The sequence below is a fragment of the Hypanus sabinus genome, chromosome 11 (assembly GCF_030144855.1).
Source record: "Hypanus sabinus isolate sHypSab1 chromosome 11, sHypSab1.hap1, whole genome shotgun sequence".
Taxonomy (NCBI): domain Eukaryota; kingdom Metazoa; phylum Chordata; class Chondrichthyes; order Myliobatiformes; family Dasyatidae; genus Hypanus; species Hypanus sabinus.
Genome location: NC_082716.1, coordinates 71,062,059 through 71,080,408, shown reverse-complemented (window position 1 = coordinate 71,080,408; position 18,350 = coordinate 71,062,059). Strand labels below are relative to the sequence as shown.

Here is an 18,350-nt window from a genome sequence, read left to right as displayed (position 1 = left end):
CCGGCCTGAAACATCCGATTGACTTTTCTGATTTGACGTCATCTGAGTTATAAGGTTTGGATAGGACTAATGGTGGGGGCAAAAGTTTGCTATTTGCCAGCTTATAATGGATATCAGCAGAACGTGGTAACTACATTTAACACAGTTCTTATCTAAAAATCTTAATAAACCCGTTTCGATCTCCAGCATGAATGAAAACTGCTGCATGCGGGTTCAAATAGGATAAAACTGTATATTGTAGTATTGGCCCTATAAAATTGTCACCACAAATCTGAGACCACTGTGAACAATTCCAATCCAAATGTAAAGTTTACCTACTTGCATATTAACTCGCCCGTCTTCACTTCTTGGGGGAAGTTTCTATATAGTCTTGCACAAGCCAGCAACTTCCTGAAGATAGTGCTGAGAACCTATAGTGAGAGCGATGAGAGGCTATGAATTACATCACTTGTATATCAGGGACAACTGGTTCGGGGCATTGACAAACTTGAAGGAAGTTGCACGCATCGAACGAACATCCATCAAGGCAGACGTGTGCGCCCTTCTAAGTTAGTTTGAACCTTAGCGCGAATATCCGAGGTTTATTTATTTATTTTTGTTAGCATCCCGCAAATAAAAGCTGTGTTGTTTCTCGACAGGACGTATGGTGTTTGACGTCCCGGCCAGAACCGATCACCACCTGGTTTAAAACATGGGCAAGTTTGCCTGCTTGAAATACTTGGCTGTTGCCGCAGCTCTATTTGGTGCCACAGTTGAAGCTCAAGGTAAAAGAATATGTCTTTCTCTCATGAGAAGTGTATATATCTTCTCCACAAACGCTTTAAATTTATATTAGTAAATGTCAGTGATTAATGGGTGGAAAGATATTTTGCTTTCTAAGTTAATGACGTGTAATATGACAAACTGAAATAATCCTTGCTCCAAAACATAATGTGGTATTAAATTTGTATGAAACACTTTTCTATTAATTATTAGAAAGATGTATTAATTTTGGAGAAAAATATGGCTGTTGCAGAAGCCTCCTCTTTAGTGTAGAATCAAATAGATTCCCTGTTATTGCACAATTGCTTAAAAGGTGTGATTTTTTTTTCTTGCTACAGTAGGGACTTGCAACCTTCCAGACTACAGTTGGGACAATTAGCTTATTTAAATATTAGATATAATAAATTCCAAGGATGATTGTAACTTGTATCATTGGATGAACACTTCTGCAGGATCAGTTGCTTAAGATTATAGCACTTTACACATTCAATAAAATTTTAACTTTTCAAGTATATTGACAGTAATAGTTTTTTCCAGATATACTGAAGTGTTATCTCAGTGTGAATTAGAAGACATGTACAGCATTGAATTTTGATATTATTCAGTAATTATCACAATTTATATAGTCATTAGTGGCATTTGTGTCGATGTGAGCTGGTTGATCAAATTTAGAACCATGTGTAACTCAATTTTACCTGTACAGTTGAGAAAATATTTGTTTCAGAGAGTATTTATTCAATTTTGGATTCTGTTTGAACAGAAGTATCACTTTTTGGTCATTTCTAAGTCTTTTATCAGTAAGCAATGTGCCAAATTTTTAATGTTCTCTTTTGGGAAATGCTTTAATGTCAAAGCATATTCTCCAATTTTTTTCTGTGAATTTGAAGAATATGACAAATGTTAAACCAAAAAATCTCATTAAGTGGGACCATATTCTTAACTATACGTGTAGACGAAGTAATGGGATTTTGGTTCGGATGGGAGGTTGCCATTGATAGGTGTACTTTCTGGACATGCAGAATTTTGCACCACTTGTAAAGAATATGAAACAATGTTTTATTCTTTGCTGCTGATGTTATCTGCTACTCTTCTTATCTCGGGTTGTTTGTTCTAGTAAACAACTAACTTCCTTGAATAGCGCCTTCAGTTTTGGGGATTTTTTTACGTGGTTATTGTATATTGTATATTACTTTTTGAATGTAAGGCAAGGAATAGAATTTCAGAATTGAGCATTTCAGTAGCAAGTGTTGGTATCACACCCAAAAATTAAAAGACGGGTGCCTTTTCATCACTGGATTGCTATGTATAGCTTGTATCCCATAAACAGATAATAGCCCCTACAAATAGTCATCTCGCTGTTACCTCCAAGATATTCTCAAGCTGTCATTTTCTGACAACATGCAGAAATATGTTTTTTTAAAAGCCATTTACATTATCTCAATGCATCCCAAAGCACATTACAAGCAACTCAATTCAAGAGACTGCAACGGCCATTCGACATCTCAGTTTCCATGTGCATTTCAAATTTTAATCTGGTCACCAATACCCATATTTTCATGCCCACATAGTCTTCTTGTTCAAACTTAGAACAACTGTATGTGCACCTGCTGCATAGTAATATCCCTGAGCATTTTGCAGAGTGTGGGACAATGGCTGGACATCAGATAGGATGCGGAAAAGTTGGCTGTGGTGGATAGGAGGAAAAAATACGCCTAAAAGCATGTATTTGCAGCAGTCTTTTAACATCAGATGGGATGGGGAAAGGTTAGCCGTGGAGGTCAGATGGCATAGGTCCCAAAGAAAGGAACTTCAGTGAGTATGGTTAAACAGCCTCTATTACTGAGTGTACCTAGCTAAGGCATAACTGCTTTGCAATAGCAGTCTATCTGAGAGAGCAGATCCCACTTCGATTCTGTTTCGTATCCTAAAGCTAGCATCTATAACAGTGCAGTTTTCCCTCAGGATTGCACTACTGTGACTGCTGACTTCAGGTGTGCAAGCCCCTGGAATAGGATCTCTTGTAATTCCTGAACTGGAGGATTAAGGCATGCTTGAACCTCTTCATTGTTTCTCATGTAGGTGCAGCTGAACATAGGCTTATGCATGAAGGATATTGGATCAACAAATGTTGATGCTTGATTGGCCTTTTATCATGAATTCAAATTTTTTTACTTAACTCTGTAGGCCCACTCTGCTATTAGCGCATTACTAGATCCACTAGGTTACGATTCACTTATTCACTTATCAAACAAGTTTGGAGACTCCAGCTTTGATTTATCATGGGTCCTGGGTAGGTCTGTAGTCTAGTGTAGTAGTATCCTTTGTGTTGTTTTCACATAGTTCAGTGTAGATTTTGTGCTGTTTCATGTAGCACATGGTCCTGAAAAACATTGTCTTGTTTTTACTGTGTACTGTACCAGCAGTTATGGTCGAAATGACAATAAAAAATGGCTTGACTTGACTTGACTTGAAAATAAAATGGAGCCTCATAGACATTCTTAACATGTAAGGAGATAAGTGAGTTACAGTCTGAAGCATTGGGACTCATGATAGATATAGTCCCTTCACCAATCAAGCCTCCTCTTTGGTTGGACAAAGATACATATGCACTCATAATTGGCTACTTTGCAGCAGCAATAAATTCTCCACACTTAAGATTCCCCAGAATCTGAGACTTGTTCATACATTCACATTAAAAGGAGCCAGCACTTGGATAGACAAAGAAAGAGGAAGGAAAAACCCATCACATAACTTGAACCACTAGATGGTGCAACTTTGTAGACTGCCTTGCTAGTTCCGCCGACTACATGGAAAAAAACGTAGCCAGTTTCACCAGAAGAAAACCATGACAAATGGCTTCCTGACATTCAGAAAGCAAGCAAGCACATCACAGATGCAACACTGAATGAATTTATCTAACATAATTTTAAAATCTTGATTTTGTGTCCATACCATTATTCATTCTGGGGTTTTACTGAGTACCAAAGGGCATGAGGTTTACACATGCAATATATAAAATCACTTAAATCACTCAGGAAGTTTACAGCCTTGTCATGGACTAAAAGTCCCACGTTACCCTTACGGAAGCTTATTCCATAGATTCAGAGTTTGAATATACTCTCTGTAATCATGTGGGTTCACTCCGGTTTCCTCCCACGTTCCAAAGCCGGACTGTAGAAATTAGTGGGTTATTTGGTCCCATGGTGTATTTGGGCAGCTTTGGCTTTTTGGGCCGGAAGTGTCTCTTAACCGTGCTGTATCTCTGAATATATAATGATTTCTTAAATGACTATCGCCTGATAGTGAGCCACGTATTGCGAACTGGCAAAAAGTTTAGCATAAAATTAAAGGCAAGTCAGTGTCAATCTGTGATACCATACAGATTATGCTGACACCAATGGCATACATTAAGTTAATCATTTGAAGCTATGTTTTTTATTCAATGTAGGTTAACAATAGTCTATACAAACAACAAACTATACAGAGAATTTTGGACATATCCAGCCAGCAATGAGCTGATTTGAGAGATGTAGAGATGGTTAGTGTGCTTTTGTTTTGTTCAATCCATCGATTAATGGATGTTCTCAAAAGGTACTGAGAGCTATCTAGTTGCAGCCATAAAAGCTTTTTACTTCACTTGCTGTGTGTGGGACTTGTTGTACATATTGTTAACCTATGTGATGTGGAAATCAATGGAAAGGTCAACAGTTGTTTTCCATTCCTAATTTCTCTTAAATCGAGTGGCTGGCTAGTCCACAAGTTAAGGACTAATTTCTTTACTGTGTCTGGGGCCATGTATAGGCAAGGTTAGGAGATGAAGTAGATTATTTCCCAGGGTAGAAAAAAATTAATAAACCAATACTGCTTTTTATGACAAACTAGTAATTTCATAGTCAACTCCATGTTACTTTTAATTCCAGGTTTGATGAGCTACTTGAATTAAAGTTTCCAGCTACTGTGGGTTCAAATCCTCTTTGCCGAATAATAGCTTATATTTCTGGCTACTTGATGAGCAGCTTAAACACTATGCTTTCATTCTCCATACCTGATATCTTCAAGTTAAAATTTCTTTTGTTATCCTTAATTTGTAAATATATAGTCATGATACATGTTGCAAGAATTCAATATTATAAAGGGCTTCTTACTACTCCAGTGTTGCCTTGATAAAAGCTAAGATTGTGACTAAGTGCTCTGTATGTTTTACCAAATGTTAATTCTGAAAGACTCCACAGCATACTGTGAACTTAACAATTGAAGATAAAACATTACAGCTTTCACTGCAGTCTTTATAATTGCCAAGCTGTTGGTCCAGTGTCAAGGTTTTAAAAACATTGCGACATAAACTTATACATACATACTGAGAGAGACATGTAACCTGTGTGCAAACCATGTAAGTGATGTAAGCAAAGGTGGAGTTTTAGGTGTGAATATGTTAGGCACACAGGTACAGTTCTCTTGTCTGAGTGTGCACGAAGCTCTGTCTAATCAACTCCCTACAAAATTAGACACATTTCGGCTCTGAAATGTGAGCATTTACTAATTACACCTGTTCGGTAAAGGCATGACTTTCAATATTGCCACCAGGCACAGCAAGAAAATATTATTCTGTTGCTGTTTAGTTGCCATTTTTACATGAAGTTCTTATAGCAAAGGAAAATATTCTCACTGTTATCAGCTCTATTTTCTGTTTGTTTGGAAAAATGTTTATGGAAAATGTAGAGTTGCATTTAAAATTCTCAGGCTTCCCTGACTGCTGGTCCCTGTGCATTCCATACCTGATATGCAAGCCGGCTAAATGGACCGAGACACAAGTTGTCAAGTACAAAGACGGAATACAGATTTTGATAGTTATACTTTAATTGTTTCTGCTGATTTAAAACCTGTTTCAGTTGAGGCATATTCCTGTGCAATTGGGAAAAATACTTGGAGATAGTTGGTATGATCTCAATGAATGAGATGTTGGATAAATTTTCAGATCTAAAGAAAGAATATTAATTTGAAGTTCTTGCAAATAGGAATGTTGGCCATGAGGTTTGTTAAGCTATCCCTTAATGCATTGTATACACTGGGCCAATTCATTTAGAATGAAATGAATAATTAATTCAAATCCCTTCAATTTTGAAGTGAGCAATCAGGATATGCATGGGGATTTAATAGTTTCAGATTCTTTATTGGCTCACTTTTATTTTTTTCCTGGTTTTGGATGCCCAAATAATTTTGTGTAGGTTATTTGTAGTGCTGAAGCTTTTGGCAGTGGTGCCTGTTCAATGCCACACAATCAAGTAAGGACTGTGTGGTAAAAAATGGACTCTCAATCTTCTTCCTTGTGGTTAGGGCTGTGGCTTGGTCTGAAGTGAGGCAACTATAAAACAGCCAACTGACTTGTTCTGGAAAAAAGAAGTAAGCCATTTTGACGAAGTAGTCATAAGGGAGATTTAGTAATGGAGGGTTTGTATTTTTTTTTACTGAAGTCTAAGTTTTGAATAAGTTAAGGAATTGGGAAGGTTCAGTATTTCTGCCAGCTTAAGTTTCAGTAATTAAGAACATTTTTAAAGGCAACTTTTATTTTAGCATATTTATCTGACATGTCCCAAGCTTTACTGGTCTTTATTTAAACCAAAACCTTCTGAGAATATACTAAACCGTACAAACTTTAGCCAGACCATGCTTGGGATACTACTTGCATTGTCATGAAAAGGATTTAGAGGCACGAGATAGACTGCAGGATTTAGTCTTTTCCAAGCAAAATACCAGTTACATCTGTTGGGAAAGGATGATGAGGTTGGGATTATTTATTCTTGAAAAATAAAGATTGAAGAGTGACAAAGTAGAGGTCTCTAATGTTATGATGGGAAGGCACAGAGTGAAGCTTCCTCTTGTGGGAAATAACAAAGCTAAATGCCATCATTGTAAGACAGTTGCAAAAATAAAATGGAGAAATCCGAACTACACATCTTCACCCAGAAAGCAGTAAGAATGTGGAACATACTACCACAGGGAGTAGTTTGGGCAAGCTGCAGCATTAGCACATTTAAGTTGAATCTAAAAGTGCATAAATGAGGGAATAAGACATACTTGTTGATTGACTGAGATGAAGAAAGAGTCTTGGGTAATTGGCCTGCTGGCTTAACCTGCAAATCAATGCAATTTCTTTGCAGTTACTGTTGGTGTTTTGCATAATCAAGTGACAGAAACTGCTATTACAACTGAGTGTCAAACTTTTATTTTCCAAAAAAAGAACATTTGCCTTGGCATGACACTTGGAAGATTTATTTCCCTTAGCAGTGGCAGGTTCATGAAGGAGAAGCCAATTAATGTTCTCCTTTTCTATTCTGATGCATTGTTACTCTCATCAGAGATGGTTATTGTACACAGGTACGTTAGTCCAGAGGCTAATTTTTATTAGTGAATTTTCAGACGCTGAGACTAAAACTAGTCTACTGCCGTTGTAGCTAGGAGGCTGCTCCTTGAATTAGTGACCTATTTTATGTTTTCCTTCATCTTCTTCTGATGGAGATGGTGGAAACATGCTTAGTACTTTGGAGAAGGATTAGCCTCATACTGTATGACTGTGGTCTTTATCTGAACCATCTGATCCTCATTTAAACTGTACTATTGAAAGACTTGCTTTGACAACCAGGAGCAGGAACCATTTTTGTTTCCTTTTCTGATCCATTGCAGAGGTCCTATTATCACTTCTGTCCAGGATGAACTAAACTAATGCAGAGATGGAAATTAAACTTCCAGCTTTTTTAACTGCAATACAATTGCCCAAACTCAGGTTTGCTTTCATCTGATATGAACAACTTGACTTAGATTTGCAACTCTGCTTACACTGCCCTTTGAGGAAAACAATCCCAAAAGTTATGACCTTCTGAGGGGAAATACTGTGTTATTTATTTCTTAAGCGGATAACCCCAATATGAATTTGCAGCACGGAATGTTTCTCAATCATCTCAAAGCACAAATTCAATATTAAATAGGTCATTAGAGAACTAGTTAACTTTCACTTTTTTTGTTGAGAACAAGGTACTATCCCTTGATATCATAACTATTGAGCAAAGTAGTTTTGGAGGTGACTCTTAGGCTAGAAAATGCATCCACCTCAAAACTAACCCAAGTCTTAGTGCACCACACACACACACAATGTTGGAAAAACTCAGCAGGGCCAGGCAGCATCTATGCAAGTGAAGAAATACTTGATGTATCAGTCCAAGACTCTTCATTAGGTCCAAGCCTCGGGGTTAGAGTTGACAAGCTTTTGACATGACTACTCTGATATACTGTCCTTCCTCCTGTCTGCCTTCTGTTGTTCTACTGCCTCTATGTTACAGGAAGTTTGGTGCTGTGCTCTACCATTTTGTTTCCTTGCTATGAACTAATTTAACCAGTCTTTGAATAGAAGTTTAGAAAATTCGGAAACAGGAACAGGCAATTCACTCTTTTGACTTGCCCCGCCATTAGATCCTTTTTAATAAATGGCATTTTTGCTGATTGACATTTGAATTTCAATTTCACTTCCATATGTGGAAGTTGCATTGAAAACATTTACAGATATTCATCATGCTGCTTTTCATGGAGTATTGAAGAAAGATCAAAGCAAAACATTAACTCTAGGTGTTAATTTTTGTGGATGATAAGAGAAATATTTTTGTTGATGGAACAGCTAATCATGATGAAGGAATTGGTCTTGAATACATGCATTCAACTCCAGTGCTTTTTAAGTTCTCCACAAATTCTTAACTTCTACACTTGTTTGTTCTTTAGCTGAAATACAGTCATAAATGCACTATAGTTGGTTGGTGTATGATATACTTAATGGATTCTGGAAAGGACTGGATTTGTTTTACCTGTAAATTTTAAATTAATTCTTTAGGTAGCAGCTGTGTGTGTTCTCTGTACTCAATGATTAATGCTATGAAACAACCCATTTGTATCACTGCTATTTCCATCCAATGAATAGATCAACTGAATGCTCATATAATAAAGATTGTGTTTTAGTTATTGACCCTACTGGAAAGAACCAATCAGCTTTTGTCATTCCATTTCCATCAACCAACTAATTAATACTCTGGTCCCAGGTCCCCCATTCTTCACTATTATTGTAAACAGACCCATTTTGGTTTTATAGGAACTCTACAGGATATCAGTGCAGTATTCAGTAACTGGAGTTCTTCTCTCTACTTACTAGGACTGTTGAGAGTAGGCACATGCCCATAATTTCAGATAAGGGGGTCTCCAGTGAATTCAGTTGTGTTGGAATCAAACTGACTTCTGCCATGCTGAAATGAAAACGAAGGAATGCAGATTAAATCATCTCTTTAAAATGTTTATTTTGAAGATGACTACAGGGGGAACACATATGGGAGGAGATCCCAAGCCATGATTACGTTATAATAAAGGGACTTCATGTAAATAATAAGATGAATTAATGAATCTTCTGAGGGATTGCTTGCTAATATGACAGCAATCTTTGCACACTCTGTCCACCTCAGCAATCTGTTGTTGAGACCATCATTATTCCTCTGTAATCAGGAAATCCACTCAAATAATCATCAGCAGCAACTGTGTCATTTATTCATATTAGAGTCAAATTAATGATAATGAAACATAACAGTAAATCATTCAACCATTTTTTTTAGGCCATGCCATTTCTCAGACCATTCCAATCCATCCCATACCTCATAATCTATTCTCTCCTGCATGTCCAGCATCCCTGATCCCCCCGCCATCACGTACCAACCAGCATTTTGTTTGAATATGGGAAGAAACCAAAGCATCCAGGGAAACCTATATGATCACAGACAGGTTTTGCCAACTCCACACATAAAGCATCCCATTAATTCTGGGTTACTGGCATGGCAGCAGCAGTAACAACTATTGCAGCACTGTGCCACTCTGTAATAAATATTGCAGCTAACGTTTCTCCAGAGTTACACTAAGTGTATTCGGTTGATTTGTAATGGTGGGAATGACTGTCAGAGAAAGAAAACTGACAATATTGCCACTCATTTTTTGTGATTATACCTGAATAGATTTTGCTGGTCATGTGACATCTTAATAATGATGGGAAATTGTCGAACTGTTATCTCGGCAAATGGAGCCAAATTTCAATTGTAAAATCTCAGACAGTAATGCAAGGAATGATTAGTTACCATGTTGATGGATATATTCTGTCAAAGACACTGGTGCAGCTCATAGACATTCTATGGATTATGAAGTTCCAATAATCCAAGATCCCACAATAAATGAAAGAAATACTTGTTTAGTACATGTGCTCTTACCAATTACTTTTCCTTGTGTCAGGAATCATAGATGATTCCATTAAACCTTTGATTTGACTATTCTTTAGAAGTTTATGAGAGATTTATTAGAGTATCTTGGTTGATCTATGAAAATAGTGGACATGGTTTGAGCTTTTCAAACATTACTAAAACTCAAAACATTAGATATTAATTTGAATGAATACGGAAAAATCAGGCAAGTAGAGGGAAACTTTCCACTTATCCAGGAGCCAGTGAGACAGTGCATACAAATTAGGATCTAGTTTTTCAGGAGTCAAGCTTTCTATATGCAATTGTGGTAGATCTTTGGAGCATCCTTCCATAAATGATAATTAATGTTAAATGAATTGTTAATTTTAAATCAAAGATTGATGGATTTAAATTATATATTGATGGATAAAAGGAATTAAGAAGTACTTTACATAGATTGATGAATGGAATAGGTCTCAGATCTTATAGAACAGCCCAGAAGAGCTACTCTTGTGCCTGTGTGTCTATTTGCTCAGGCTTGCAGATCTCTGTGGATAGTGAGAATATTATGTAAAGTCCATCACTTGTTCCAGATTTGAATATTTTTTTTCTGACATGACATACTAACTCTCTTCCTTTTTGACCTATGGATATTTCCAGATATTTTTTCATTGTTTTCATCTTATGTGGCTTGCTGTCTGATTTTTTTTTTGATAATACTCTGATGAAACACTGTGGCTGTTATCCATTGTTGAAGACATTACATAAATGTTATTAGAATACTGTATTTACCACTGTTTCTATTAATCCAAGGAACTAATTAAGATTAAAAGATATTGTATGTTGGTGAAATTTTTCCCTAATCCATTTTAAAAATTGAATTGCAGCCGAATATGGTGCTAATCTACTACTTTAGATAAGATGACACGATAAAGCTAGCACGTTGAATCAAAACAAAATGGATGCCCAGATCTACAACAAAAATAATCAATTGTACAAACCCAGGGATTTCAGGTGCTGAACCTCAAAAGAAATCTAAATGAAAAAAACAAGAACACCCATAAACTAACTCAAATGTCCAATATCATTTCATCATGTGGTGAATGCTTGTGGCTTCATTAGTGAAACTATTGTTTCTGAGCCGGCAGATTGGACTGGGGATTAGCTGCAGAGTCTTGAGTATCTGATTTCAATGCTGGAGCTTCAGGGAATGTTGCCCTGCTAAAGGTGTGGCCTTTTGGTGGAGATTTGGCGCAGAGCCAACAACCTGTCTCTGAATGTGAACAAGACAAAAGAGATGGTTGTTGACTTCAGGAGGGCACGAAGCGACCACTCCCCGCTGAACATCGACGGCTCCTCAGTAGGGATCGTTAAGAGCACCAAATTTCTTAGTGTTCACCTGGCGGAGAATCTCACCCGATCCCTCAACACCAGCTCCATCGCAAAGAAAGCCCAGCAGCATCTTTACTTTCTGCGAAGGCTGAGGAAAGTCCATCTCCCATCCCCCATTCTCATCACATTCTACAGGGGTTGTATTGAGAGCATCCTGAGCAGCTGCATCACTGCCTGGTTTGGAAATTTGTAACATCTCGGATCGCAAGATCCTGAAGCGGATAGTAAGGTCAGCTGAGAAGATCATCGGGGTCTCTCTTCCCGCCATCACGGGCATTTACACTACTCGCTGTATCCGCAAAGCAGACAGCACTATGAAGGACCCCATGCACACCTCATATAAACTCTTCTCCCTCCTGCTGTCTGGGAAAAGGCTCCGAAGCATTTGGGCTCTCACGACCAGACTATGTAACAGTTTCTTCCCCCAAGCCATCAGACTCCTCAATACCCAGAGCCTGGACTGACACCTTACTGCCCTATTGTCCTGTTTATTATTTATTGTAATGCCTGCACTGTTTTGTGCACTTTATGCAGTCCTGGGTAGGTCTGTAGTATAGTGTAGTTGTTTTTTTTTTCTCTGTTTTTTTTGTGTAGTTCAGTCTAGTTTTTGTACTGTGTCATGTAACACCATGATCCTGAAAACGTCTCATTTTTACTATGTACGGTACATAGCAGTTATGGTCGAACTGATAATAAAAGTGACTTGACTTGACTTGATATTAATCCAAGTTAATGTTTGCCTCCTCCTGTGAGCATGATAGATTCCATTTCAGGATTTTGAAGTTAGAATAATCATCCCTGGTATCCCTTCAACAACATCACGAAAAGAAAGATTGTTTGGTGATTACTGTTTGCTCTGAGCAGAATGACTGTTGGGTTTTGTGCATTACCACAGGGGCTTTTGTTTAAAATTGCTTCAAGGGCAGGGTCAATAGAAGGTGCTTTGAAAATACATGGGATTATTTCTTTATAGGATGAAATGTAACTCGATTTTGTTTCATATATATAGGGTGAAAAATTAAAAATTGCATTTACTTTTCATCACTAACTGCCATGAGAAGGTCAGATGTCTTCTAGAATCAGTGTAGCTAGTATGCAAACACATTTGCTGATCTAACAATGATGAAGGAATGGCCATTCATTTTCATTTTGAATAATAAATAACATTGGAAATCGTGGTCTTTTTATAAGCCTGCTGCCTCTTGTGGTTTGGGTTCATAAGAAACAGTAGTGCCGGAAGCTTTTGCTGAGCTAAATAACAGGTGGAGCTATAAACTTTCAACTAACAGCAGAATCTGTTAAAAAAAAAGAACGTATCAGAAGTCATAATATACATTGTACTCAGTTCTTAAAAGTGTTGCTGAATTTGTGTACTTCATTGTTACCCCTGAAACAAGTAATAAATCTTCAAAACATCAACTATTTACATTAAAGTACAATTATAAACTATAAACTTACTCATTCGTTTGGTCTTTTGTTGAATGAACTTTTCACTGCAAACTGGACTTGACAGCTCAGAAGTACGCAATCCAAGGACTGATGTTTCCACAGGATCACTTCTCCAGACAGGTCCCATCTACTGTTGTAAATTTCTTACTTTCATACAATTGCCTATGTAATTATTAAATAATAGGATTTCATGTTCTTGACAGCCATTTCCAAGATGACATCTGTATACATCTTATGAAATCTTACACAAGTTAATTAAGTCTAATCAACCAATGGAGTAATTACTGTTAAACATTGTGAGGCTCGTCATGGCTCTGCTTTTATACTATCTTGCTCTCTGACTTCCGATCTGAATCTTTGTAGATGGGAAATTTTTCATCTTCCCTGCTTTCCCTTTTGTAATTACAGGGTCCTGTCCCCTGGCTCTCTCTTTCTAGATTATCCCCAGGACTTTTAACTCTCCCTGATAGTTTCAGTCTATTTTACCACAGGGTGGGTTGAGGTGGCATTACTGTGTCTAGCTAGGGATGCTTGGAGCCGTTGAAATACTGCCACATTGCAATACAGTTCTCTCTGAAACAACCCAACTCATTCTACATTTGTTTTGGGCACCTCTGCAATTTTGTAAACAACCGAAGTCATTTGGGCACTTGGATAATTCACCAGAACTTGTGCAGTTCCATTTTCTGCATCGGCATTGTTGGTGCCAAATTCAACTGATATCAGCTTGGGTAGAAATTTGGATTTTCTCCATGTTTTGTGTACTGCAGTAACATCCCAGCTATTGGTCTGAAACTCCTGTGAATTGACTTCTCGGCTGCTTAGACTGGTTACACACTCCTTCTCTGAAGTAGTTCCCATTGGGGTTTGTGAGTGATCCTACTCTACCAAGGCAATCCAGGAAGGGTTGTTTTACATTGGCCCTGGATTCAGAACATCTTTTCTTCTGAGGAACATCACCTGGTCTGACGCTCTAGGTTGCTTGTATTTCTCTTTTCAATCTGACAGTCTCCTCTGCAGGCATTTTTTTTTTCCAGTAACAACTTCTTCCCTAGCATCTTGCTATCGATATCTATCAAAATATATATCTGTTGATATTGCAGACTCTCACTGCAAGCCCATTTCATAACATGTTCCCACATGGTCCATTCATCATGGCTGTCATTCCTTTAGCTTACAGCACATCAATACATGCTTCTGTCAGACTCTTCCATAAAAAACTTCAGTTTAACTGCACATTTGCCTCCGTTTCCCATTCCTCCTCATCACCTCACACAACATGATCACACACTTGTCTTGCTTGAGAGAAATGCTCTTATCTACTGAACCCTTGTCTCTCATTTTTGATTAGTTAAAGCTGACTTAGTACGTGTGTCAATAGCTTCTGTCCAGTAGTACAATCTTTTCACATTTTCTCCTAGTTTGATTGATTCAAACTATGCCAATATTCACAGCCTTGTTTTCTGTCTCCACTGGCCAACAAACAGTTCCATTTCTGATAGCTTGGAAGGTCCTTCTTGCACATATGCCTAACACCGTTTGGCTCTGCTTCGATGAAGAATGAGTGTGCTATCACCAATATACTTCCTGGCTTTCTGAAGTTTTAGTGCACATACCAAAAGTTCCTTCCTCGATTGAATAAGTTGCTCTTAACTCTGTGTTCCTTAGGATCCCCAGTTATGTGCAGTGTGAGCTGTTGAACATTGCCATTTACATTCTCATTGTTTGATTCCACCACAGAGGAACTGTTCAATGGTTTTGGACCTATGTGTCTGAGGCAAGGGGTAATGGCCATGTATGATGGAGCTTTCTTTAAACTCCAGTATTGCAGATTTCCAATATAAAAGGCTAACTACAAAACTACTATTAAAAGGCAATAAATCTCCACTGAACAGTAATAGCTAGGTATACTTCACTCATTTAGAGCAGCAATGAAGATCCTCCATCTCTGTCTGTCATGATATTCAGTAGCTGCTTTCATTTTGGCTGTAGTTTCCTCTTGGTTTTATACTACTGTCAGCCATGCAAGTCCTGGGCCAAGACTCAGGAATGCCATAGCACACAGATGTAGAAGGATTCTTCATTATTGTTTCCATACCAGTTTTGTTTGACGGGTCAGGGTTGTTAGTCCTGAGATGAACCCCAGAATCTGAAAGACTGGTGAACCACTCTTAGTCTGACATCTACCCTTTGAACTGTTTGACATGGGTGACCATACCAAGAGCCAAAGCATAAGGCCCTGACTTTAACCAGAATAGTTCTCCGAGTCATTGAGGCAGACAGGCCTCCAAACCACTGCAAGATTGTGGTCTTTCTGGAAGAAAATCCAGGTATAACAGGTATCAAATGTCAAACTGCATAGTTCACACAGTTCTTAAAGATTACGTATAAACTTGGGGATTTAATGTTGCCGGAACTGTGTTTATGTATATTTCAGATGATATACACAACAGACTTTGTGCATCTATAGTGAAGGAGCTTTGGGGATATGTTTCACCCAAGTAGGCTGTTTTCCCCTGGGCAGTGGTGAAAAGGTTGTGGAATTTTTGTTGGTTATTGAAAAAAAATCAACTGGAAGCTGGCACATTTGTCTCTGAGTACCTGCCAATTGAGCATAAGGTGAATGTTCATGGGATTGCCTTGATACCATGAACATGCATAAATCCATGTTTCTGTCTGTTTATTGACCACAGACAACACTGGAAAATATAATTGTAGCCACACCATTGCCATTGTCCAATAATTTGGCTTAGAAGAGATATCTTTTTTAAATGCAGGGTATTTGTCACCCATGGAATTGCAGAGAAATATAAACAAAGATTGGCAAACAAATAAATGTGACAAGCTGTACAAATGAAAATAACATGGAGAGTAAAAGTTGTAAAGGGACCTTGCAAGTGAGTCTGTGGAGCTTGGAACTGGGTTAGAATAGTGCTGATTGAATTTATCCACCCCATTTCAGAGACCTGATGGCTGTAGGGTAATAACTGTTCCTGAAACTGGAACCTCGGGCTTCTGAACCTGCTGTCCAATGGTAGTACTGAGAAGAGAGTGTGGCCTGGATGATGGGGGTCTTTGACGATGGAACACTGACATGCTCCAGAAAACTTTACAGCTAATATGAGACTTTTGTGGCATAGTCATCAGTATATCATAGGGAATGTGGCAGTTAATGCATGTCCAGCAGGCACTCACAAACAACAGCAAACTGAGTAAAAAGTAATTTCAGCATTTCTCTCTGTCCATCGTTTTAATTCTTTCTCTGATTTCGAGCTTCTGCACTCAAAAAAAAAATTATCGATGTCAGCTGTAATGCTAGAAGAAATCTGGTCAAAATTTAGAAGTTGCTTCCTCAGAGACTTTTATATAAATTTGAACCCATAGTGGTTTATTGCGCTAAAAGCAGAATTCCACTTTCATCAGTATGGATATTGCATTTTGCTCATAATTTACTTTTAATCTGCTGTGATAAAATCCATTGTGACCCTATAATAATCCCAAATGAGATTAAATCGGAATCAATCTGGCAGCTCAACATTAGGCATCCATTAGGCCTATGGAATCATCTGCTGCAGAATTTGGTTACCTCATGGCCCAAAATTTTGCCTCACTCTACTTTTACTATTAAGCCAGAGATTCAAAGAAGAGTGCAGAAGGGCCCTGGGAGCAGCATCAGCAGACCAAAAATAAAATGCAAGCTGGTGAAGTTACAGCATAAGGCTCTGTGCATAATTCACATGCAATAGACAGAATTACTTGATCTCACAACCAATGACGGACCAAAATTTCTGCAGCTCCATCACATCTAGTCATAAGTGGTGCTGGACTTATAAACAAGTGGGTTTAATGAGAAAAGGATTTCTCTCCAAAAATAAAAAAACCTGTGTTCTACTTAATTACCATGGAATTAGTAAACTGTCAAATATTAGCAAAACGATTGAAGGTGTCGTCAACATACCAATTCAGCAAAACTTACTGACCAATGATCTGTTTAATTAATGTCCGTTTTGGATTTTATCAGCACCAGGCCTCATTGCTTCATCTTGGAACATGGATGAAAGGGCAAAATTCAAGAGATGAAGTGATAGTGATCTCCTTGATATTGATGCTGCATTTGGATGTGTGATATCAAGGAATCCCTGGTAAAATTGAAGAGATAATCACTCCTGTTTTAAATCAGACAAAGGAAAGTAGGTGTCTGTGGTCATTGGAGATATTTTATTCCACCATAGGATGTCACATTGTGAGTGCTGAAGGGCAGTAACCTTGACTCCAGGATCCTAAATTGCTTCGTCCTTTAGCACATGATCATATGAGGGGATATTCACTGATGTTTGGACGATGTTCAATTCTGACATGCAGAATATAACTGACAGATGGCTACAACACATCATTGAACTCACATTTTTCTGAAAAAAATCTTAATAATAAGGAAGCAAAACAGATGTGACTTGTGAGCATGGTGATGCTTGTAGGAAAATGTTACATCAATGTCTTGAAACAACCATCTGCCAATTCCAATGTCGTGCTATAGAGTTATAAATGTATTGATGCAGCAAGATAAAAGACAATGTTAGGCATAGGCTGCTTAATGACAAAGAGCATTAACATCAGAAGGATGCCAGGTATGGAGCATCTCTGAAAAGAAAGTTCCGAACTATCTGCCATGGGCAATCAATAGCATTACCATCATTAGTTCTTGCATTTGACTTCCTGGGTGGAATCACCATTGATCAAAAATCTCAAAAAACAAACTGACCATATAAATACTGCGACTACAAGATCAAGTTTCAGACTGGGAATCTTCAAGTTCAAGTTAAAGCTGAAGTTTATTTTCAATGTTCCTTTGGGCCACAGTGCACCCACAATTCATAGAGCATACACAGTGCATAAAACAAAAGATTACGACAAATGTTGATAAAATAAAATTCAGAATATACGTGAAGTGTGTAACACAGGTAAACAGCAAACTGCTCACTGTCCAAGTGACAACACTGTGGTGGTGGCAGGGCATTCATTAGTCTCACTGCGTGAGGGAAGACTACTACCAGTCTGATCAGTTCCAGTCCTGATGCTCCTGTACGACCTCTCTGGTAGTGAGTCAACAAAATTGTGGGATGGGTGGTAGGGATTCGCAGCAATGCTTTGGGCCCTTCATTTGTGACACTAACCACTCTGGGTAAATGTCACAAATGGAGGGGAGGGAGACCCTGGCAATTGTCTCAGCAGGTTTTACTATCCACTATGGGGCATTCTGGTCTGATGCCTTGCAGCTTCTGTACCCTCACAATGATGCAGCCATACTGGGTGCTCTTAATGGAACTCCTGTACAAAGTTTTTAGAATGGGGGCAAGGAGATTGAGGCCTTGCATGCATCAATCTCTTCAGAAATCACAAACGCTGCTGTGCCGCCTTGACTAGTAAGGGCTGTTGTGAATTCAGGTTAGATTGTCCACTATGCGCACACAAGGGACTTTGTGCTCTTCACACTCT

The 18,350-nt window shown here is 38.2% G+C and overlaps 1 protein-coding gene across 9 annotated transcripts in view; it reads left to right on the top strand.

The window, feature by feature from the left end:
• The first annotated feature begins 434 nt into the window (after positions 1-434).
• Positions 435-18,350, top strand: part of ptprc (protein tyrosine phosphatase receptor type C) — a 145,586-nt gene continuing 127,670 nt past the window's right edge. For all 9 annotated transcript variants that reach the window (XM_059984691.1, XM_059984689.1, XM_059984687.1 and 6 more), the window contains exons 1-2: positions 435-548; positions 639-764. In XM_059984691.1, the coding sequence (XP_059840674.1) occupies positions 692-764 (73 nt within the window). In that variant the 5' untranslated portion in view covers positions 435-548; positions 639-691. The remainder of the gene's footprint in view (positions 549-638; positions 765-18,350) is intronic.